Here is a 23,960-nt window from a genome sequence, read left to right as displayed (position 1 = left end):
TGATGTTGCACCTCTTTCTGTTACTTGTTTTAATCCTGATAGGATTAGAGTAGTTTTATCTGTTCTTGTTAATCCTGATCTAGAGTGATTTAGGAATTTGTGTTTTTACTTTAAGATTCGTCTGTGCCACATGTTATATAGTACCAAGCAGATTTACTTTCTTATAAACTGTTTGAGTTGTAATATGTTAAATGTGTGTAATGCTCTGCTGCTTTGGATAATGGCGTCTGGGAGACAGATCTGTGTAATACATTTTAATAGTAAGTAATTGCATCTAAATAATGAATGCATATCGTTTACTCTCTGCACTGCATCTTCACTCAGAGGAAAAGTGACAATCACACTGACTGTTTCAGTGCTCCTAGTTGTGTGCATTTCTGTAAAGACGTACAGTATGGATTTTCCATGTCATTGTGCGCATTTCAATATTAACTGAAGCTTCAGGCTGTGGGCCCTGCACTGGAGTGCAACAGCAGGGGACTGCTCCATACTTCAGTCTGGTTTCCAGACGGTCTGGTTTCCACTGTGCTTCAATCACCTGTGACTCAGGTTGCAGACAGGTGCCCTGGTAGAAGCTGTATGTCATGGAAGTAATACGCTTTTTTGAAGAATTCTCCCAACAAGGTTTCCAGAACATTCCAAAAATGTTAGGGCAAACTTTCCAAAAACATATTTTTTATTGGATTTCCTGAATTTTTCTGGAAAGTTATGAAGAACGTTGCAGGAACAGGCACAAAGTTTCCCAATGCTGCAGTCCCCTGGTCATAGTTGGTTATTTTTATAGCCCAGGCGCAAACACAGTAAACTCCAGAATTATTGGCACCCTTCATGGAAAGGAACAAAATGGCTGTAAAAAATGAACAACTCATACAATGTATCATAGTTTGGGCTTCAACATGTGGGAGCTGTATAACACAAAAAGTTTTATTGAGTAGTACAATTTGTTCTGCAAACCATAGGTTTCAAAATTATTGGCACCCCTATGATTTATATTTGATGAAGCCTCCCCTGGAGAGTATAACCGCACTGAGTTCCTTCCTGTAGCCTAATGACTGACAAGGTTGGAGAACACTTTTGGAGGGATCTTGGACCACTCCTCCATGCAGAAAGTTTCAAGATCCATGAGTGCTTGTAGGCTGTCCTCTTTTACTCAGACAACTGGTTTCCAATAGGTTTCAAGTCTGTAAACTGATAGGGCCATTGCAAAAAAAAAGTGTGCTCCCACAACCATTTGTGTGTTCATTTTGATGTTTATTTGGGGTCATTTTCTTGTTGAAAGGTCCATCTATGGCCAAGTCTCACCCTCCTGGCAGAGGCAACCTGTCTTTAGTGGAATTCATTATGCCATCAAGCTTAAGAAGAGCCCCCGGACCACTAGCAGAAAAACCCCCAGAATCAATGATCTATCACCATATTCTATTGTTGGTATCAGTATGGTGCTTTTCCTTGTATGCAGTCATCTTTTTCTGCAGGCCGATGGTGTGCATGGCAACAGTTTTGGTCTCATCTTACCAAAACACACAATTCCAATTGTAATTTCAATGATGCACTGTGCTTGGGGGTAATCTGCACAGGCATCCTCTTCCTGGCAAATTTTCAGCTGTTCCGGACTGTTCCGTTACCTGATTTGCGAAGATCAACAGCCATCTCTATCTTCTGAGTTGAAAACAACCTCATATTTATACCCTAGTGATAAAGGAAATGGTGAGAGCCTGCAATACAGTTCCTGGAGCCTGAGATCATTTTTAAAAATAGAATTTCATCACAGACACTACTTTGGTTTTATTTAAAATATTCTTTAGGGATGCCAATACTGCCAATGCTTTTGACCCCCATGAGAAAAATACTATTGCTCAAAGACGTTTTTTTATAAGATTAATTTTCTTAGTGAGACAATAATTTTCAATTTTCAAGAGGGCCTCCAATAATACTGAAGTTGACTGTGTACAATGGCTAGGCTATGGGGCCCTGTTTGTGCTGGGTCACAGTTCAGTGAGTCATTTTTGGTGTCTGTGCTATGTCCACTGGATCAGTTCTCCTGTTAGGAGCCTGTTAGATGTTGTTTGTAATTTCCAGTGGGCTGTTGCCCCGTTTGATTGGTCTCCTTCATGTTTTTTTTCCCCGCATTACTTCATTCCCTGGCACCCAGAGAGCTGTCCAGACACTACTCGCTAGTAAACTGTCGTAGGCTGTGAGCTGTTTGCTGTGGCAACGAGATCGTACGCCTGGAGCTCAACCATTTTTTGAAGTCTGAGAAGCTGCTCTGTGCTGTGTGTGATGTCATGAGAAGTACTTCAACCTACAGTTATGTTTCCACCTCTAAATGGCAGTTTTACCCAAGCAGGTGACAGGAGATAGTGTTGATTTCCATAAGTGAGCTTGTTTTTCAATGTTAATGAGCATGTGCAGCCAGTATAAATAGCATTATTGCTGCTCAAGAAGTCACATAACTTCATATTGCCAGCTATAGTGTGCTGAAGAAAAAAATGTAACCTATTCCATTGGTAGGGATATTACATTAGCAGAACAGTTTTTCAGTTTAGCCTTTTCCCTACAGCAAAACCCTGTATTCATCTTAGGTGTTTAGCTCTGTTATCTGCACTGTTGTCTTTTAGGTATAATTTCGTCACATTGTAAAATGACAATTGTTTTACAATTGGGTTTATATCATTTTGTCACATTGTACAGTCGAATGCAAAATGCTTTACAATTAAAATTGAATTACCTCAGAAAAGATAAAGCTTTGGGCTCTGTAGTGTTATGAATAGAGAGATGATCTTATAACTCTGTGATCTTGGGTTTAATTCCCAGGTTATGCACTGCTGTTATACCCTTGAATTTATACCAGGCATCACAACTGTCAGAGAGTTTAGCAAATGATAAAAGTAAGTTGCTTTAGTTGTAAGTTATATAAGGTGCTTTAGGTTAATATTATGCTTATTGATTATAAATGGGTTTCAGTAGCTTCTTGGTGTTGCTGCATATTTGTACTCCTGGGAGTAACACTGATGTTCTCCACTACAGCATGTCCCACATCTGTAAACAGCTGTTTATTAAGTGTGCTCTCCTAATTTTTAAAATATTTGATGTACATGGTTGACTATGAGCTTTAACAAAAAAAAGTCTATATTTAATCTGAATGTATGACTATCAATCAATCAATCAATCAATTTTTATTTGTATAGCGCTTTTAACAAAGGAGCTTTGTCAAAAAGCAGCTTTACAGAGCACCAGCCCCCAAAGAGTAAGCCTAGGGCAACAGGGGAAGGAAAAACCTCCTGACTGATAACAGGAAGAAACCTTGAGCAGAACCAGACTCAGAGGGGGAACCCATCTGCCGCGGGCAGGCACCGGTTTGTTATGGAAATGGCTTACATGAAAACAGCTAATCCAGTATTAATTAAGTCCAAGCAAAGGTGACTCCAGTCACATAGAGAGATGGGCAGGAACACCAATGGGTGGCAGGGTCAGACAGGGGGACAGGCTTGGTGCTACAGCTGAATCAACATTGGCAGGAGGCGTGGGTGCCCAGCTGGTCTAGCTGGTCTAGGGCTGGACTTGTGCTCATGTCTCTGGATCAGTACAAACATCAAGTGTCCTAGGAAGAGATGTTGTACTATTGTACAATCAGGTTGTATGATTGGACAGGCCACAGGTTCCTGTGGCAATGGTCGTATGAGAGGCGACTGGTAGTCGTGCAGAGCCGAAGACCAAAGGCCCGAATTGGTGCAGTTACCTACTATTGAGTATACAAGTCGCACAGAAATTGTATGGGGGTGGGGGGTGGTGCTAGTGCTTGTTGGCATTCTGCATACAGTAGAGAAAATTTACTGAAATATTGAGACATTGCAGAGTCATTGTTTTTCCCTGTATTGATTTGTTTACATCTCACAGACACTGCACATGGCAGATGAGATGTCTTTCTCATGCGATGTTAAAACAAGATTATGACGTCCATGGTCTTTAAATCTTTAAATCTCACAGCACTTTTTGGCAAAGAGTATTGATGTTTCCCACTGCCAAAACTCATTCAGTACAGCTTTCAGTTTAATTAGCTAAATAATTCTTCCTTCTTCAGTCTAAATGATGCATTGTTTCTGCTTTGGATTGGAATGGCATGACCTGGGTGAATGTTTTCATTTATTCAATCTTTGCATTTTTATTTCCTCTTATGTTTTTTGATTAAGACTGCAGTGTTAAGCAGTCTTGACTTCCAGGTCAAGTCCACCGCTTTTTACTGCTATTATATTATTTCCACGTTTTCAAGTACAAGTTTAAGTTCAGAGTTTATTGGCCATTTGTAATTAATGCATGGGAATCATTTCCTGACGTGCTCTAATGCGCTCATTTCACCCATATCTTTCTTTCTGGAGAGAAGCTGGCTGCAGCGCGATTAGTTTTAAAAGTTCATTCACCTGCGCTTTTCACGTGGATCGGGGTGAACCGCGATGGCGGACGTGCCAGGCCGAGACTGCGATCCGAGGAGTGGCACTCCTGTCCGGGCCCGCTCAGCACGCAGGCATTCCGCGCTTGGGCGGAGACTTCTCACCTTCCTCAACCCATCCGCCAAAGAAACAAAGCTATTCACCTGTGTTTTCAGCTTGTTAATTGCAAACGTGCAGGGAACTATTTGCCGTCGCACCTGCCAGGGTTTTTTTTTTTTGTAGGCTGCAATACCCCACAAAAGACGATCGTGCAAAAGTTCATTTACCCACAACAGTTGAACAGGTTTATGTTAATACTGCAAATTCTTAACTGGTTTGTTAAACCAATAAATACCTAGTGCAACAACATAACTCAAATGATGTACATTGTGTTGACTATGATGTTTATGTAGCTGCATACCTGTTCAAGGATAGGAGAACAAAGGGTATTCTGCATTTGAGAATCAGACCTACACAAATCAGGTCACAGGTTTATACTCTTAAACACTACACCATACTCATGATCCCTGTATGCACAGAATAGGGGCTAAATCCAGTAGTACAGGGTTGCTATCTTGAATGAGGACATGTGCTAAGAACATTTAAAATAATAATAATAATCATTATCATCATCTTCATTATCATCGTCGTAATCATATTTTCCATCTTCTGATCTCATTTGATGGTATATTTGGACGTGTGTGCTATACCTTCAGGAACAGTTCATGTGTTGGTTTACATCGAGTCCACCTAATTTTGAAAAATAATGTTCTTCCTGATTTAATGGTCCATGTAATAGGGCAGGTTATTGTGGAACTGAAGTACCCTGAGTTGGGGTACAGGAGGCTGGGGGGTGAGGGTGGGGGTTATCTCTGTGGCACCATCTCAGACTTCTGTCTGTCTGACTCATACACTTGGAGCCTGTCCCACAGTGTAAGGTAGCATTTGACTGTGGCTGGAGTTAATGACTTAAGCAAGGGTGACAAACTGAATCCCAAGAAGGCCACAGTGTCTGCAGGTTTTTGAGGTTCCCATTCTGTCAGCTGCCAGTTAAGGCCTTGAGAACAAGGTATGTGGATTCCTTAGCCAATCAATAACTTAAATTAAACACTTGTGACGAGAACACCCCAAAAACCAACTGACACTGCGGCCCTCCAGAACTGGAGTTTGACAGCTGTGATTTAAGTGGAAACCCATCAGATCTGGACCCCGAAACCACGTCTGCTTACCCTGAGGTGTGCAAGGGGGGATTCCATGGGAAGGTGGGGGTGAGGCCATGTCTTAGGGAAGGGGGTCATGTCTCTCTTGGGGCGCTCAGGAGTCAGACCTATCCAGACAGAAGACTACTGAAAACTCTATGACAGACAGACGTTAAAAAATTTGGAGAGAATGAAAAGAGAGAACAGTGCCATGGCAAAGCGGCTTCTCTTCTCTTCTCCTCTCGACCTCTATAACTCTGACTGTGGTGAGTTCACTGTTCTCATTAGCTTGATCTCCTGCAGGGAGTGATAATGTGTACTTTACATCTACAGCTGTTTCTCAGATTTACTTGCTAAAGGCGCTTAGAGGAAAGGTGTCAGTTTTTATTCAAAGCACCCTGACTTCGTTTTGTTAGACAAGATTTGGAAAGGAAATACGTCTGTCCAATTAAACAAGTAATCGTAACCCTGGAGTGCTCTTATTGATTCGCAAAATCAGCATGTTCACTAATCAGACGGTGTGTGGGAAAATCTGTGTTCAAGAAACCGAGCCAAGGCACTCCCTTAAAAAGATACTGCATGTAGGTAAAAAGAAAGGTGCGGCGGTTGCTTGTAAAAATTGAATTAGCAATTCAAGGCTTCCCAGTTTTGACTATTCATTTGCATTGTGGAAATATTTACAGTGGGCCTCATTCACAAAACTTTTTTTGTTGTATTCTTCCTTTTGTTCTTAAGAATTTCCCTATGAACAAAACAATATGAGATTCATGAAACAATTCATGCAAACATTTGTGCATATCCCAGGGGTATGAGATGATGAATGCTGGCTGTAAATTTGATATGCAATCCTGTTCGTGTGACTTGCATAAGTAAACAGCCACGAACAAATACAATACAATACAAATTCAATGTTTCTAGGAAAGGTTCTTACGCGCAGCTTGTGATCAAATGTGAACGTACACTCAATGCGATTCAGGGTGATGTGGGTGAATCTGGTTTGAAGCAGGATGTGTAAACACGAGGACCAGTTCATGCCAGATCTCCGTGTGAATGTGTTTTGTCTTCTCTTTTTTTTGCGCCCTGCAGTGGAGCAGGAGCAGATTCAGAAGAGGACGTTCACAAACTGGATCAATGCCCAGCTCTCCAAGGTACGTGGAAAAATGAAAGCGGCCACGCCCGGCAGAGCCTCTGTCATTACCGCCGCTAAAACTAGCAACAACAGAGCGCTGCTATTGTGTGATAATCACCTCTCTAGAGCAGGTAATCCACCGAAATGCCTTCTCCATTGCTCACAGCTGAATGCTTTCACATTAAGGTTGTACGATCTGGAGATTAGACTGTAGCGAAATCGAATTCCTGCTGTCCGTACCCCTTCAGTGTTTACAGAGGTGGCCCAAAGGGGTGGAGAGATGCATCATGATACTGTAGATCATTTTTGCAGGCTGGCTCGGGGAAAAGGGAGAGTTAGGAGTAAGAAGTGTTCTGTTCTTGTACTGCTTTAATCCTCTTGAATAAATGGAGTGTTTGTTTTGCGTGGAAGCCTCCGCTGTATGTGTGTGGATGTGTAAATGCTGACTCATCTGTTTGGGAGAGGCGCTCCTGCCCCCTGCTGGCACAGAGCCTCAGCACATGTGATCATGGGGGAAGGGGGGGGGGGGGGTATTTATAGGGCAGAGGGTTTAGACTGAGTGCAATATGAGCTGACTCCCTCCTACCCTAATCCCCCCCCCCCCCCCCCCATGGTCTGTTATCAGCTAAGATTGGTACATACAGTCATCTGACAATAATGAATGGGTTGGAGGGGATCAATGGATGCTTTGCCATCTGTTTAACTAACAGGAAGTGAGGAGCAATATATATTTCCTGTTCACTTGAGCGGTGTACACGTGAATCCTGTCTTGTAACATATTTGTTATTTGGACCAAGATGAAAAAATCAATCTAGGGCAACCCAAGCCTTGGGCTGTGCCTGTTATTTGGACTTAATAGCTTCCATCTCACAAGCCTACTCTCTGAAGTTGAATTAAAGCAGGACACCCAGTTGGGCTAGTGTGAATAAAGGGAGGTGCACCCACATCTTTTCTTTTGCAGTAATTATTGATCACAGTTTAAAAAAAAGAAAAAGTATCAGTGACAGCAGTTAATTACCTTGAGGGAAAATTAATTATGACGCATCCCTTTGCAGGTATGTAAACTTGTAGAGCAGGGGTTCCTGAACTCAGTCCTGCCCCCCCCAGCATATGCTGGGTTTTGTTCCACTAGTCGAAACCCCAGAATTTTAAGTTATTTTTTATGAATTAAAGGTACTATTTACATTTACAGGGATTATATAAGCCACACAATGTCAGAAATAATTATACATGCCATAGAAAAAATAAAATTCCCATGTTCACGTTGTGCTTATTGTGTTATATTGCAAACAATTGCATAAAAAGAGGTAAAACTTCTTCAAATTAAATACTGCTGTGACTTAATAGGCTCTTAATTGGCGATGGTGTAGACTCATGGCCACTAAAACTAACCATCTGGAAGTTTATTAAGAATTCAAAGACAAAGCAAATAACGTGTCAAACCTGCATTGTGTAAATGAGTTTAAGGAAAGAATTATGAAATCAAAAACATGTTCAACAACCTAATTAGGAGCCTATTGATTGAAGTGCAATGTAGCACAATAAGCACAATGTAGCACAGTATCAACATGGAAATTTTACTCATTGTTGATTGTAAAGTTATTTCAGAACATAATATGGCTTAACAGGGTAAATAATCTGTCAGGACAAGCACCCAATTAGGAAAAAGGACAGAGTTTGGGGAAACATTGTTCTAGCAAAACAAGCTTATTACCTGTTTGTTAACTAATAAAAATAATAATGAATACATTGTAAAAATGAGTTTGAAACTTTTAGAGTCTGCTATTCATTGCTGCAATGAAATGCATGCTGTAAGTTTGTAAAGTGAAAGTTTGGGTGGGTCTGAAAGACAAATGCGCGTTTCAACTGGTGGTGGGCGGTCTGATTTTTGACACCTGAACTTAACTGGTATTTTTATGCCAGGAAGTCAGCTCTCACTGGCCAAAAATGTCAAAATCTTCCACTGTTGGTGCCAGGTGCTCTGGTACACAAGTGAGCCAGACCTAATCGTCCAATCAGTGCTAGACCTCACTAATGTTCGTCTGGCTGAGTGGAAGCAAATCCCTGCAGCAATGCTCCAAAATCTAGTGTAAAGCCTTTCCAGAAGAGTGTAGGTTGTTATAGTAGCAAAGGGTAGACCAACCATATTAGCGCCCATAATTTTGAATGAGATGTTGGATGTCAAGTGTCCGTATACCTTTAATCATGTAGTGTATCTGGGCCTGGTACATTGGTTGTTTGTCAGGTTATGGTTGTCGAATGGTTGTGTGATCGCTACCCACCCTTGTTGTGATTCAGAGATCCTCGCCCTCAAAGGTCTCGGATCTGTTCACTGACCTGCGCGATGGGGTGCTTCTTCTGGACCTGTTGGAAGTTTTGAGTGGCCAGTGTATGGTGAGTGACCCTGACAACTGTGACAGCCTGTGCCATTCTCTCATACTTAAAATGACAGCTGACATCTAGGTTGAAAATCTTACCTCCCTCTCTCCCTCCCTCCCTCCCTTTTTCAGAAACGAGAGAAAGGTAGGGTAGGCATGTTCCAGGGCAGGAGCAACATTGAGACAGCTCTGAACTTTCTCAAGAAGAAATCGGTGAGAAATGCAGGCTGGGGAATGGGTGTGGCATGTATGAGGGAGGGGTTGGGGTTGATATAAGGGGCATGGGGGTGGGGCTTGGGGGTACTAAGGTAATAGGTCAGGGGGTTTGGGGTGTATGAAAGCCAGAAATGGGGTGTAGCTTTTGTTTGGAACTGAAGCTCCATGACTGGGCAAATTCCAAGGAAAATTGCTAACGTCTTGCTGTCTAAGTGGTGAATGGCATTATCGTGAAAATTTTTGAATGTCTAATGGTTCAATGGGTCTTCATTTTAGGATGGTAATCTACTCTCTAATTTGCACAGATTAAATTGGTAAACATCAACATCCCTGACATCATCGATGGCCGACCCCCCATCGTCCTTGGCTTGATATGGTCCATTATTCTGCATTGCCATGTGAGTGTCCACACATAGATATAGAATCACTAGACCACCAAAGCAGGTTTGTGTAGACCTGTATAATCTGAAATTTTATCTTACTTTTTTGTTTTAGACTGCTAGCAGGTTTATTGAAGATAAAGCCTTGAAAAAAGGACCAATTTAGGCATACTTTATTTATAGACTGTCTGGCTGATGTATGCATTTGACATCAAATAATTTTAAATAACACCAAAGCCAGACTATTCTAGTAAATTTGTTTCTATGTTTCTCTTGATAAGCAGGATTATTACAGATAATGGTGCCAGACTGGCCAAACTGGAAGTAAACCAGTCTTCTGATCAAATTGGCACCAAAGCATTCATACTTACTTCTCAGTCTTTATTCATTAACCCTGTCTCTATGGAAAGTATATTTTTGGCGGTGGCGTTTTTTGGTACGTAGGTGTGGCGTATGACATTCCGTGTGCATTGGTGGCAGGGCGTGGGGGGCACAATTGGGGAAGCCAACCCAAGGAAAAAATGCCACGACAGAATGATACTGTGATAATGCCATTGTGTTTGTTCTTTAAGCAAAAATGCATTAATACACTCCTTTATTGACATATCGCTTAAGGCATAGATTGGCTATTGTCTGGAAATAAAAACATCAAGTGATGCCAGATGCCTCTGCCATCCCTTTAGGGGCATAACAACTTGAAGTCCCAGGCACTGCAATAGTCTTTATGGCTAGGCAGCATGAAATAGGCTGCACATAGCGAGACAGTGACATTTATTTACATGATTGCTTTCACTGAGATATGAACTGTGAAAACTAAGAGGGGCTATGATATGAAATAGAGTCACAAGAGAGGAAAAGCAGTCAAAATTGTATAATATACAATTGTCTGTCAAAATACACGCCTCTGTGTATCGATAGGTATCTACCATATAGATAGAGATGTCTGTTTGATTTATGGCCCGTTTTTGTTTGTTTTCTTCTGTGTAGTTATATGTTCAGATAGTCATCTGTGTGCTCTTTGAAATGCAGTATTTGTTTTCCCTATAAACTGGCATGGGCAATAGTGCATGCAACCCAGGACTACAAACGTGCCGCACCAGGTTCATTAGCTCCATGGTAGTCCAGCTACCACTGAATGACCAAAGCCAGGTTTGATTCAGTGTATCAGAGTAGACATACTACAGACAATGTGTCTTGAGATTAGTGCACCTCCTGTCGTTGAGGACCTTTTCCCTCATGGTTCCAGATAGAGGAGCTGGCAAGCAGCCTGTCCTTCGGCTCACGCCAGTCATCCTTGGAGTCGCTGGGCGGTCCGGACTCCCCCGGGGACAGCCCCATCCAGCAGAGGGACCCCCCGCTCCACGCCCACCTCCGCATCTCCGCCAGAAAGGCCCTGCTGCTGTGGGTCAGAGAGCAGTGCGACAGGTCAGTCTGTAATGTACACACAGCTGTGCATTCATATGCTTAGTACACACACACGCACACACACATACACATGTGCGCGTACACACACACACATGCGCACACTCGCAGGCATGCATGCACACACACATGCACACACATTTGCATGTGCACATACGTGCCCACACACATACACACATATATGTGCATGTACACACACGCACATATGCAATGTAAAGTACACCACACACACAGGCAATTATGCATGCACACACTGTTCATACATATGCATGAACGCATGCCCATACACGCATCATACAGACATACAAATTGGAATATAGCAAATGGATTGATCCTTTGAGACACTAATATCTCCTTTTACTCCCAATCCTTGGTGTTTCCCTGTCCGTGTCTAACCTGCTTCCCCCTTACCTCCTCAAAACTGCCACATGCCCCCCTTCTGCTGTGCAGGGCTGGCTGTTCCCTCAGTATCAAAGACTTCAAGTCCAGCTGGCGCAGTGGCGAGGCCTTTTTGGCAGTGCTGCGCTCCCTGAGGCCCGACCTGGTGGACCTGTCCCAGGCCAGTGGCAGAACCAACCGGCAGAACCTGGAGGAGGCCTTCCGCACCGCCGAGCGGGAGCTGCAGATCCCCAGGCTGCTGGAACCAAAGGGTGAGCTGAAACGCCGCTGGTGTGTCAGTGTTTCCATTCGCACCCCTCTGGATTCCTGTAAGTGTGTGGGCATGTGTGCATGTGTGTGTGTGTGTGTGTGTGTGTGTGTGTGTATTTATGCGTGTGTGTGTGTGTGTGTGTGTGTTTATGCATGTGTGCATGTGTTTGTGTGTGTGTGTGTGTGTGTTTATGTGCGTGTGCATGTGCGTGTGTGTGTGTGTGTTTGTGTAGGTGTGTGTGTGGGTGTGTGTGTGTTTGTGCATGTGTGTGTACATGTGAATGTGTTTGTGTAAGTGTGTGTGTGCATGTGTGTGTGTGTGTGTTTGTGTAGGTGTGTGTGTGGGTGTGTGTGTTTATGCATGTGGGCATGTGTGTGTGTGTGTGTGTGTGTGCGCATGTGTTTGTGTAAGTGTGTGTGTGTGCATGTGTGTGCGCAGGTGTTTGTGTGCGTGTGTGGGACACTAACAACTCCACAAGAGGGCACTGCAAGGGGGTGTCAGTTGTTTGCCAACTCAGTAGTGGACCACATCACACACAGTCCTTAACAATCATGATTCTGTGCAGATGTTGATATCTCAGACCCAGATGAGAAGTCCATCATGACCTATGTAGCCCAGTTCCTGCAGTACTCCAAAGGCCAGCCTGCCTCTGAGAAGGAGAATGCCCAGGTGAGTTAACCTGCTTTTCGCAGCTCATCAGTCATTCCATTCCATCCATCTGTGCTGTCTCTGGCCCCTCTCTGACTGTCGTGGCGGAGTCCCAGGCTTCACCCTTTCCTCTCTCTCCCCCTGCTGGTCACTTGGTGCTGATGCGCCAGCCGACTTCGCCCACCGGCCTCTCTCCTGTCCGTCTGCCCACTCATTTCACACCTGCCGTGGCCGCCTCCCCCGTGCACCAGGTACCCCGCTGCATGTCTTGCCCCGCCCACGTCCCGCCTTCACTCAGCATGCCAGCATGGGCCTGTCCCGTAAAGCAGAGTTAATGGTTCACCCCTCTGTTTGACGCCCTCCACTGGCTGCAGTGCACTGGCTGTTTCACATGATTTAAAATTCTTTACAGAAAAACGAGGTAAACAGGAAATAGGAAAATTGGGAAACACTAGGCCTGAATCCCAAAAAAAAAAAAAAAAAATTCTGTTAGGTAAAAATTACCCAGTGGAAAGAAAGCCACTCAAATTGAGGTGAACAAATCTTTCCTCTCATAAAGCTATAGAGAGGGAGCCTGTCCTTCACTGGCCGGCCCAGAATCACGTTAAATTTAGCCTAAATGCTAATATGGAGATAATGACTAATCTATTGGAGCAAATGATCATAGTTGTTAGTCAGAGTCCACGGCATTAGACTAACTGGCAAAGTTAAAGCAAGTTTTATATTACAGTATATGTAAATTCTAGCAAAAGTAAAGCAAGCCTTTTATTACATGGAAATGGGACATTTCAAGGACATTTAGACCAGACAAGGTTTGTCTGAACATTTTAAATGTCATTTGTGAAAGGTGGAAAAAACTAATGTTATTAAAAGAGAATATAGTTTAGTGAAGATCCCCCTGGTGCTCCTTTGTAGACCTCTAGATATCCACAGAAAATGGTTTGGGAATCCCTACCTCAAAGGCATATTGCTACATTGCATATTGTTATTGTATATACACACCTGATGTGGGGTGGGGGAGTGAGGGAGTGGGGGCGTTGGGGGCGGTGTTGAGACATGCTCTCTAGGAGTGTTTTTTTTTCAGAACTGCCAGAATCTGTGAATGAATAAAGTGCAATCTCAGTTGTATGTCAGGTTAGCTTAAAGTTATTGGCATTCACGCATGTTGATCACGAATAGCTCTTCATCTGCCCTGCTGAGAAGCTATCTGGCTTTAGCTTGTGTTTACATGTTTCTGAGTGGATCCAAGGCGAGGCCCGGCAGAGGCCTTGCAGGGGGAAATTTATTCCTGGTACACACACCCTGTGCTGGCACCACCCGTTCACCCTCAAAAGCTTTTCTCTTCACCTGCCATTGTTTTCGTCTCTGCTTGCTTTCATTTTCACATTTTCCACATACTGTTAAGTTTTGATTTTGCAGAAGTGCAACAAAGAATTCACAAGTAGGGAACTCTGTAGTTATCCTCAATGGGCTTCTCCACGCATCAAGGCTGAGGACCCCGTGTGCTTGAGGAGATGCTTGTTGACAGCAGATATTAGTCGCTCAACAATCTTTTTCTTCCTCAGCTGCTTGGTTCCTCTGTGTATGAATGGGCACCCATTTGCAATTTCAAGCCTATGACCCAAGATTATACCACACACAAGTGGCAATGCTTCTGCTTTGCTGGAACTGTAAGAGGCAGCTCATGTTTTTCTCTCTCTCTCTCTCTGTCTCTCCCCTGATCCTAAACCCAGGCGTCGGCCAATCAGAAGGTCCGGGAGGTCACCTGCTGGTTGCGGAAGGCTTACCAGGAGCTGCAAGAGGGCTGGACTTCAGCAGAGGCAGGGAGTTATGTGGAGAGGTACCAGGTAAGGAACACGGCAGAGCACTCTCTACCACAGAAACAGAGTATGGGCCATTCTCATTAAAGAGCCAGACTGATGGACAGGTTGTTGTGAATCATCACTGGTAATCAATGCTGACAGCTGCTGTGTGTTTTTTCACATGTGTGTGTATGTGAATGTGTCTACCTGCATGTGTGTGTGTCTGTGTGTGTGTGTGTGTGTGTGTGTGTGTGTCTGTTTGTGTTGACTCCAGGCATTCCAGATGTGCGTGGTGCCCTTTGAAGAGCAGCGGAGGTACATAACCCCCATGTTGAGCATGGCACAGGACCCTACCCGGCCCAGCGAGGACCACCGTGCCCTCAGAGAGGCCTGGCACATCCTGGCAGACACGGTGAGGGTGCAGTATGAAGCCTCAGCCCCCCCCCCCCCCAAAAGGCACTGGGTCTCACAGTGTCCCAGCTGGTTCAGTCTGTCCCAGCAGAGTCATTGTGCAGAAGGCCTATTTTTGTGCATGAGAAGATACTATATCTGCTGAGTGAGGACAGCAGACTGCTGCTTACACTAATATTAGTGTTGGCACAGGCCTCGGCACATCTGCTCATTTTCTTACCCAGACGGCTGCCTCTCCTTTAAAGGGCTGTGCGGAGTGTGTGTGTGCACGTATGTGCGTGTGTGTGTGTGTGTGTTTGTGTGCATGTCTGTGCGTGTGTGATGGTAACAGTGTTGCTGTTGTCATTGTAGCTGCAGCAGTGTGACAGGGCATTGGATCTGGGTTTGTGTGTGTGTGTGTGTGGGTCTATGTGTATTTGTATGGGTTTATATGTGTGTGTGTGTTTGTGTGTGTGTGATTGTCGCAATATTGCTGTTGTTATTGTAGCTGCAGCAGTGTGACAGGGTGTTGGGTCTGGGTCTGGGTCTGGGTCTGGGTCTGGGTCTGTGTGTGTGTGTGTGTGTGTGTGTGTGTGTGTTTGTGTGTGTGTGATTGTAACAGCATTGCTGTTGTCGTTGCAGCTGCAGCAGTGTGACAGGGCGTTGGATCTGGGTCTTCCTGCTCCTCTGGATGCAGTGGGCAGGTGGCTGCTGCAGATGGAGAGCGTGCTCACTGAGGAGGGGGGAGGTGAACAGGACCACGCCCTCGCTGCCCAGGATGTCCGAGATAAGAGGGAACTGCTGAAGGTCACTCTCCCTTTATTTCTCTCCCCCCCTCTCTCTCCCTCCCACTGTCTATAGCAGTAGGGAGCTCCATTGAGTGATCAACAAAACAGAAGAAATATTTCACTTTTAATATTCATTAATTATTTGGTTCATATTTACTTATTTTATATTTCATGCTTTTAGATAAAATAAAGCTTGTCTGGTTTTCAGTTAACTATGTACTGGTAGTTAATAGACTACCTACAGGTCCCACCCCCTCTTACTTTTTCTTTTGTAATTGATTAATGAATGTAAGAGCAGGCTTTGTGGTTTTATATGAATCTCTTATTTGTGTTATGGTTCTAGGTAGGCATGAGTAGTGATTTATTGATAGTGCATTCACCTTGTTCGTCTGGGAATCATATTAGCCTGGTCTGGCAAATGCACTTAAGCTCTCTTTCATTGTACATTTCTCTGGGTAAGAGTATCTGCTATATGAATGCAACTTAATGTAATTTCCTGCACAGGTTCATAATAGTAACATCATAATACCATCACAATTCAGATATATTTCAGATATGTTCTAGTGTGTTAAACAGCCATCGCATTACAGCATATTGTGGGTAAATGATTTTATTAAAACTGGGGTCACCCTCAGCTGCAGGGTGGTCATTATAGGGGTAAATGAAGAGCAGATGATGGTTTGGAACAGTAGGGCTGTTGTTCATGTCTTTTCCTCTTCAGACCACGCTGAAGGACATGGACGACCACCTGCAGACGCTGCGCACTTTCTGCAACGAAGATGTGTACGGCTCCACCCTGGTGCCGGTGGACAAACTGGACCAGCTGAACCGACGGTAAGAGCCCCTCAGTAATTAAAATGCCACACTTCCCTTAGTCTCAAGCAATGATCTTAGTGCCCTGAAAAGAATGAACGAAGAGCTTGAGTCTCATCCTCAAGCAGGGCAACAATATAGCTGTCACAATTTTTAAGAATCCCCAGACAGCCTCATGGAAAAATTGAATGTCATACATTTGAATGTCATACACTTGGACGTTGAAGTCACAGTATACTTCTCAAAGTCTTTTGTTTGGTTATAGCTGCTTGCACTTAGAACTTATTTTTGCTTTTTTACCTGGGCCACAATAGAACATTTAATTATGCCTGTGTGTGACCTGGATGAATAATATAATCATTATCAGCATACTTATGAGCAAGGGCCTGTGGATATAACCAGGTGATTACAGGTTTGATTAAAAGTTCTGTTAGCATAGGCACTTCCATGTCCTGACACTGCCATTACACTATTGAGAAAGGCGCTTGAAGTTCTTCAGATAATATGTAATTTAAAAAAGCAAGCTACTATATAAAAATCACCTGGCATAAAAATAGCTGCTGAATAAAGTGTGTTGTTTCTCTATAATTCAGTGGGACTCTGTAGATGTGTAGCATTGGCTAATTATATAAATAATATACTGTACTGTAATGTACTGCCTGACACCAAACCTGACACTCCTTGACAGCTTCACAAGTGCCCGTGTCACAGCCAAGTACCAAGGGATGATACTGGATTACCTGGAGTTCCGGTACGCAGTGCTGGAGCTGCTGGCCCAGGCTGACATCAAACTGCGGTCCTGGGGAACGGCCTACAATTCCCAGGAGTCTGTGCGTGTGCGGCTCCAGGACTGGCACGTAAGTGGTCACTGTGGCGTGTAATGGAGGCCTGGGTGGATCGCTATAAGGGTTGTTTACAGGTGCCGTGCTGCTTGTGTTGTTGTTTTACTGTGGTAAACTGGAGCAGTGAGCTTGCGAAAGAATTATCTGACAGAGAGATGATGAGTCTGTGTTGTCTCAGGACACTGTGGACAAGAATGACCTGATCACACACTTGGAGTCTTCCCTACGAAAGATGAAACTGGTGGCAAACAACTACACCAGCAAGGCTGCCCTGGGTAAGAGTGTGTATGTGTGTGTGTTTGTGTTTGTGTGTGTGTATGTGTATGTGTATGTGCGTGTGCATAGATCCCTTATTCCATTTCTGCTGCGTTCCACTTTGCCACTGCTTTACACCAGACCAGCCAGCAGAGGATGGGCTCCCCCTCTATAGCTGGATTCCTCTCAAGATTTTTTCCCATCGGGGAGTTTCTTCTCCCCACTGTTTGAGAGCTTTTTACCTCATGTGCTTACTACTTTGGGGTTTGGGCCTGATGTTTGCTCTGTTTGCATTTTTTGGTATGCTTCTTTTTTCTTTTTGCGGTCTTTGTGACTGTTCTCTGTTAAAAGTGCATAAAATAAGGAATTGAATGTGCGTATTGTGTGTTCGTGCATGCGTGTATACATCATTGTACGTACAGTAGTCACACTAATTCAATATGCACTTTTGTTAATGTTTTAGTAATGTTATTGCTCCATATTAAACGTTGCCTCACCTGTTTTTGCCAAGTCGAATGAGCCCCACTCTCTTTCACCCCCACCCTCGTTCACCCCTGCACCCCCGCACGCCTCCCCCAGCGGCGGACGCCCAGCGTGTCTCCCGGCAGGTGAGGGAGGCGGAGGAGGAGACTGCGCTGAAGATAGAGGCCGTGGCGGGAGCGAGGAGCGCCATGGAGCAGGCCCTGTCTGCCTGGGACACGTACAATGAGGGCTTGAGCTCTCTGCTGGCCTGGCTGGAGCAGGAAGCTCCCCGTACAGAGGTACCTCCCAAAAACCACTTCCCCCTCTGCCAAGCAATCATTGGCTGGTTGCTGCATTTTTATGCAGAAGATTTATTAATTAATTGAATGTATTCTTTTCATCTGGTGCTGAATTTCATTACTGTACTCAATATTACTGTTTATGCTTATTTTTTGTAGTTTATATTATATTATATTATATTATATTATATTATATTATATTATATTATATATGTATGTATATCTGTGTTTTTATGTGAAATTGCTCTTTTACATCAGATTTTCACCTGGGACTATAAATTATTTTGATTGATTGATAGATTGATTGCTTGCTTTTTAAGGTAACATTCATGATCCTGTTTTAAGCCAATTGGATGCAAGGAAGCATAATGGTACAGGCATTACGATATCTCTGAAGTTCCATGATGTGTAACGTCCCCATTCTCAGGTGACGGCAGAGTGCCTAGCAGAGTGGAGCACTCGTCATGCCCACCTGAACGAGGCGGGAAACTACCTGATGGAGGTGACGGAGGAGGGCACCGGCCGCAAGCTGGCAGCCCAGCTGCAAAGCCTCAACAAACAATGGGCAGACTTCATCAACAGGACCAGATGTGTAAGCTTGGCCCAAACCGACTCTGTCCGCCCTAAGGGAGGGTTTCTCTAATGCATATCAGTCAGTTCAGTCTGAATCCAAGAGCATCTCCTGAACCCACACTGCATTTTACGTGTATGATTTTGTTCAAAGCTACATCAGAGGTCATTATGGCTTGCTACATAAACAAGTGCAAATAACAAGGGTGCTATCAAAATAAAAGTACAGAATAAAAGTGCACAGTAACACTTTGGAAATGTTTTGCATCTGACTCAAGACTGGATAGACTCAAGTAAACACAATTAGCCTGGACACAAGTCCACACAATGTCTCAGGGATATTGAGCCTGGACTAAGCATCCTTGAAGAAACCGATCTATTGAAAACATTGATGCTCAGGGTAAAATATATGTGTTTTTTTCCATGGTATCACTGGCAGAGTAATAGGGATGCTACATGATGGTGTTGACCCTGTTTCTCCGAACAGGCTGCGACCTCCCCACCTGGAGCTCCTCAGAGACCCCCCACGGTGCAGCAGCTGACCCAGGAAGCCACGCTGCTGATGGCGGAACCGGCGGAGGTGTCATCCCGCCCCCTGCGAACATTCAGGAAGAAGCTGCAGGTACTGTGCCTTCGGTAACAGACCCTCAGGCAGAGCCACAGCAGCCTGCATAGGCTAACCAAATGACTCCATACCCTGCTCATTGATAGTTGTGACTGTACCCCAGGAGCTGAAACTTTCTGAATTGATGTATCTTGTTTTTTTTTTCTGAAGGTGTGTGGCCAGTACCATAGCTAGCAATGGGTATTCTGTCCTTGGACTGAGCTTTGATGTTGTACAATAAGCTCTTGTTAAGCAACCTCTTCTGGAGTGTAGAAGGAAGGCAGGAGCTGACTGTCTGGTTGCTGCAGAGAATCTTAGCAGCCACAATCTGTTGGCTGAATTCTGTCACATCCTTAACCAATCTTTCCAGTTAATCCAGGAAATACAACAAGATCATCTCAAATTATCTGCAGTGCCTGGGGCTCAAGTAGCGTCAGTTTGCCAAGATGGGTGTGGAAGCTGTTATGTCAACCACAAACCTATTGAAATAGACTTGAATTTTTAGCTGGGTCAGATTGTCTTAGTCATGTTCTCACCAGTCATTGTACTTGGAAATCGATTGATTACGGTGATTATCTATTCTTTGCATTTTTCAGCTCATGATAAAACAGTTAAAGGAGGCGGATGCTCTCGCCGCCTCGCCCGATTGGTCACCTGAGAACCAGCAGGAACTCCGCAAGGTGCGTCATCAGCACTGTCAGCTTACTCGGACACATTTCATTGGCATCCCGCAACGGTTTTTAGGAAAGGGGGAACTCTACCACAGTCTTGGAAAGCTTTAATGAATTACCATTATAAGGACGCACAAATAAGCACTTTTGGGTTCATTCTCAGATGTTTCTGGACTGTTGTTCTAGACAAGTAGGACTCAATGCACTTTTCGTACGCTGTGTCTGATAAAAAAAGTCTTTCCTTGGAATGTATGTTCAAAGACTTATCAGTTTTATTTCCTGGTTTGAGCATACCTTGAGTTGCTTGGTCTGACTTCGCCAGGGACTTTGGTCTTAGCATGTTGAGATGTCTGAGTGGAAGTGTCCATGCACATTAAGGGGTGTGACCTAAGCGTATAAGGGGTGGAGTCTGAGCCGTCTATGTCTGCGCAGGTGATGCAGGAGCTGCATGAGGTGGAACGTGCCAGTGCGGACCTGCAGAAGAGCGCGTCTGCATTGGAGGGCAGGCTGGCCGAGCTGGAGCACTGGGAGATTGAGGCGTGGGAGGTCTGCCAGCTCCTGAAGGAGAGGGAGAGGCGAGGCCAACAAGGTCACGACACCCAAACTAAAGTGAGGCCTGCGATCTATCCAGAGTGACTTCTTGGTCCATATGGCGAAATGCTAAATACGAACGATCAGATTCAGCCACTGCAAGCATAGGTGAAAGAAATGAAGGTGAAAGTTATTTTGTAAGAATTTTACCTTCAGTATTAAATTAGAAATAAAAAGGAGCTTAAATTACATTGGTGAATAGTCTTCTTAGTCCCGGGAGAAAAGTATTACAATTTTTTGACAAGTGTCTTGGATGACAAAAACGTATTGCACTGAAAATATTTTCAAAAATTAGATTTATTTTATTATTATTCAATATCTTTTACAGCATAGGTTTTAGCCAGAGACTCATGTCCCCTACTGGGGACAAAAATGAATTGCCGGGTCCACCCGGGAGGGTAAATAACTGTACTCATAAAATGTGTTTCAGGACTGCTGTGAAAAAGCGGGTAGAGATGTACGTGGCTGGCAGGCAACTGTCTGTAGAGATACAGTATGTTTCAGTCTGAGCTGTCAGTTCACCCCTGTCTGTTTATTTTTTGGGGGGGGCGTGCTCAGGCGCTGATCTCTCGTGGGCTGCAGCTGGAGGCACAGGTGGTGGCGGAGGAGCAGGACTATGGGGTCGCGGTGGAGGCTGTGCGGAGCCGCTGGCCCGTGCTGCACCTCAACCCATCCCAGATGCACAAGAGAGTCAAGAGCACCCTCCCTCAGGCACAGGTACCCAGCATGCCTTCTTCCTGTCCACATTATCCATCATCCTCGTCACAGAAAGACAAGAAAACATTCTATGAAATACTGGAAATTACATGTTCAGGGGTCTATTGATTGATCTCCGTCTTTCAATTGGTCCAAAAAGTTTGTTACCTCTTCTATTTATAATTGTTTGCAATAAAGCACAATAAGCACTATATGAACATGGTAACTTTATTGTTTATGGCAATTTTTGACATAATGTGGGTTAAGTGGGTTAATAATCCCTCTAAACATGAAAAGAAAAATGAATAACTTGTTAAAATTCTGGTATTGCAATTGTGGTTGGAACACAGGTACTCCAGGACTGAGGTTGGGAACCACTGGTATATAGCATATATTTGTTTCAGACCTGGTACAATAAAGGTATTTGTTGTGGATTCAAATACCTTTCTACACTTAACTGATCTTGTCTGGTGTATTGGAACCACTCGAAAAGTGAAAAACCTGCCTTCTGGTCATACTGGCAGGCTGAATTACACCAGCCAAGATCAATAGAGCACAGAAAAGTATTTGAATCCAAAACAAATACGTATTTGACCCAGGTCTGAATTGTTTACAAGTTGCCCATCAGGAAATTGAGAATAAAACAAAGCACAGTTTGGCAAAATGTGGTATAGTCTGTAGAATTGCGGACCTTGAAGTTGTATTTGAGTCCAGGAATGGGTCGTGGAACCTTCTGAGCTGCTATCCTTTTTCTGCTCTTTCTGTCCTCTCCCTGTCTGAATAAGGCAAAAAATATGAAAGTAGGGTGGACTGTCTGCTCTCCTGTAAAAAAAAGAAAGAGAAGAAAGAAAGGTTCAGAGGATAATCACAGCAGCGCTGAAGCCTTTGCATGAATGGTCAGTATGTCCAGTTTTTAAAGTGTGTTCTGTGTTTCTTGTTTTCTTGGCTTTCTCTCAGGAGACTGTGGGGATGCTCAGCTCTCTCGGGGCCCGACGGCATCAAGGCCCAGCTGAGTTCCAGCCACCCCCCAAACTCCTCATTCTGTCCGACACTCAGGGGGCGCCATTGAGCCAGCCCCAAATCATCCCCCAACACCAGCTCAAAAGCACCCCTGAACCCCAATGCCAAACCACCCCTCAACCTCAGAATCAAACCACTCCCAGACCAAAACCGCGCCTCCAGGTGTGCCCTCCTCACCAGGAAAGGGTGGAGTCCCAGCCCAGGGTCCAGGGTTATTCTTACGCCGAGGCCGTAACTCACCCTCGGTCTAAAACAAGTTTCCGGACCAGAGGCCAAACTCAGACCCAACCCCAGACGCTCCAGGCTCAAGACCACAGCCCAACCCAGATCCAACCCCTGATCCAGCCTTGCACCTCCATGCGAACTCAGGATCCTGCCTGGCCCCATGCTCAGGCTTCAACAAGACCGAACGAGCAGTCCCCAACTCAGGTTCAGGCCCATGTTCGGGTCCATGTCAGTGTCCAAACCCTTTCCCACACTCAGACCCAGACTTACAGCCAGCCTGTCCCCTCAGCACAGACTGACACACAGGCTGCAGTTCTGGCCTTCACTGGGACTCCACCACAGGTAGACACTGAGGTTCCCAGGGATTCCCCGCCACAGACACTCACTGAGGTGCACAAGGGTTTCCCAACACGGGAACGTGCTGAGGTTCTCAGGGGCCCCCCACCACAGTCACGCACTGAGGTTCCCAGGGGCCCCCCACCACAGGCACACACTGAGGTTCGCAAGGGACCCCCACCACAGGCACACACTGAGGTTCCCAGGGGCCCCCCACCACAGGCACACACTGAGGTTCACAAGGGACCCCCACCACAGGCACACACTGAGGTTCCCAGAGGCCCCCCACCACAGGCACACACTGAGGTTCACAAGGGCCACCCACCACAGGTTTCCACTGAGGCTCCCAGGGGCCCCCTGCCACAAGCACACACTGAGGTTTTGAAGGGCCCCCCACCACAAGCAGACAGTGAGGTTCGCAAAGGCCCCCCATCACAGGCACACACTGAGGTTCACAAGGGACCCCCACCACAGGCACACACTGAGGTTCCCAGGGGCCCCCCACCACAGGCACACACTGAGGTTCGCAAGGGACCCCCACCACAGGCACACACTGAGGTTCGCAAGGGACCCCCACCACAGGCACACACTGAGGTTCCCAGAGGCCCCCCACCACAGGCACACACTGAGGTTCACAAGGGCCACCCACCACAGGTTTCCACTGAGGCTCCCAGGGGCCCCCTGCCACAGGCACACAGTGAGGTTCGCAAGGGACCCCCACCACAGGCACACACTGAGGTTCCCAGAGGCCCCCCACCACAGGCGCACACTGAGGTTCCCAGGGGCCCCCCACCACAGGCACACACTGAGGTTCGCAAGGGACCCCCACCACAGGCACACACTGAGGTTCCCAGAGGCCCCCCACCACAGGTTTCCACTGAGGCTCCCAGGGGCCCCCTGCAACAGGCACACACTGAGGTTTTGAAGGGCCCCCCACCACAGGCACACACTGAGGTTCCCAGAGGCCCCCCACCACAGGCACACACTGAGGTTCGCAAGGGACCCCCACCACAGGCACACACTGAGGTTCCCAGAGGCCCCCCACCACAGGCACACACTGAGGTTCACAAGGGCCACCCACCACAGGTTTCCACTGAGGCTCCCAGGGGCCCCCTGCCACAAGCACACACTGAGGTTTTGAAGGGCCCCCC

At 45.4% G+C, this 23,960-nt stretch overlaps 1 protein-coding gene across 1 annotated transcript in view; it reads left to right on the top strand.

Annotated features, from left to right (window-relative positions):
* LOC118230189 (nesprin-2-like) overlaps positions 1–23,510 on the top strand; it is a 30,185-nt gene extending 6,675 nt beyond the window's left edge. The window contains exons 3-23 of the mRNA XM_035423000.1: positions 6,710–6,771; positions 9,051–9,146; positions 9,263–9,343; positions 9,652–9,744; positions 10,973–11,151; positions 11,599–11,798; positions 12,363–12,466; positions 14,179–14,292; positions 14,522–14,659; positions 15,280–15,444; positions 16,147–16,259; positions 16,927–17,095; positions 17,259–17,355; positions 17,915–18,096; positions 18,524–18,688; positions 19,154–19,288; positions 19,867–19,950; positions 20,374–20,550; positions 21,091–21,249; positions 22,186–23,218; positions 23,500–23,510. Of these exons, the coding sequence (XP_035278891.1) occupies positions 6,710–6,771; positions 9,051–9,146; positions 9,263–9,343; positions 9,652–9,744; positions 10,973–11,151; positions 11,599–11,798; positions 12,363–12,466; positions 14,179–14,292; positions 14,522–14,659; positions 15,280–15,444; positions 16,147–16,259; positions 16,927–17,095; positions 17,259–17,355; positions 17,915–18,096; positions 18,524–18,688; positions 19,154–19,288; positions 19,867–19,950; positions 20,374–20,550; positions 21,091–21,249; positions 22,186–23,218; positions 23,500–23,510 (3,557 nt within the window). The remainder of the gene's footprint in view (positions 1–6,709; positions 6,772–9,050; positions 9,147–9,262; positions 9,344–9,651; positions 9,745–10,972; positions 11,152–11,598; positions 11,799–12,362; positions 12,467–14,178; positions 14,293–14,521; positions 14,660–15,279; positions 15,445–16,146; positions 16,260–16,926; positions 17,096–17,258; positions 17,356–17,914; positions 18,097–18,523; positions 18,689–19,153; positions 19,289–19,866; positions 19,951–20,373; positions 20,551–21,090; positions 21,250–22,185; positions 23,219–23,499) is intronic.
* Positions 23,511–23,960: the final 450 nt, after the last annotated feature.

The sequence above is a fragment of the Anguilla anguilla genome, chromosome 6, assembly GCF_013347855.1.
Source record: "Anguilla anguilla isolate fAngAng1 chromosome 6, fAngAng1.pri, whole genome shotgun sequence".
Taxonomy (NCBI): Eukaryota; Metazoa; Chordata; class Actinopteri; order Anguilliformes; family Anguillidae; genus Anguilla; species Anguilla anguilla.
Note: the sequence above shows the minus strand (reverse complement) of the source record. Positions and strands in the feature narration are given on the sequence as shown.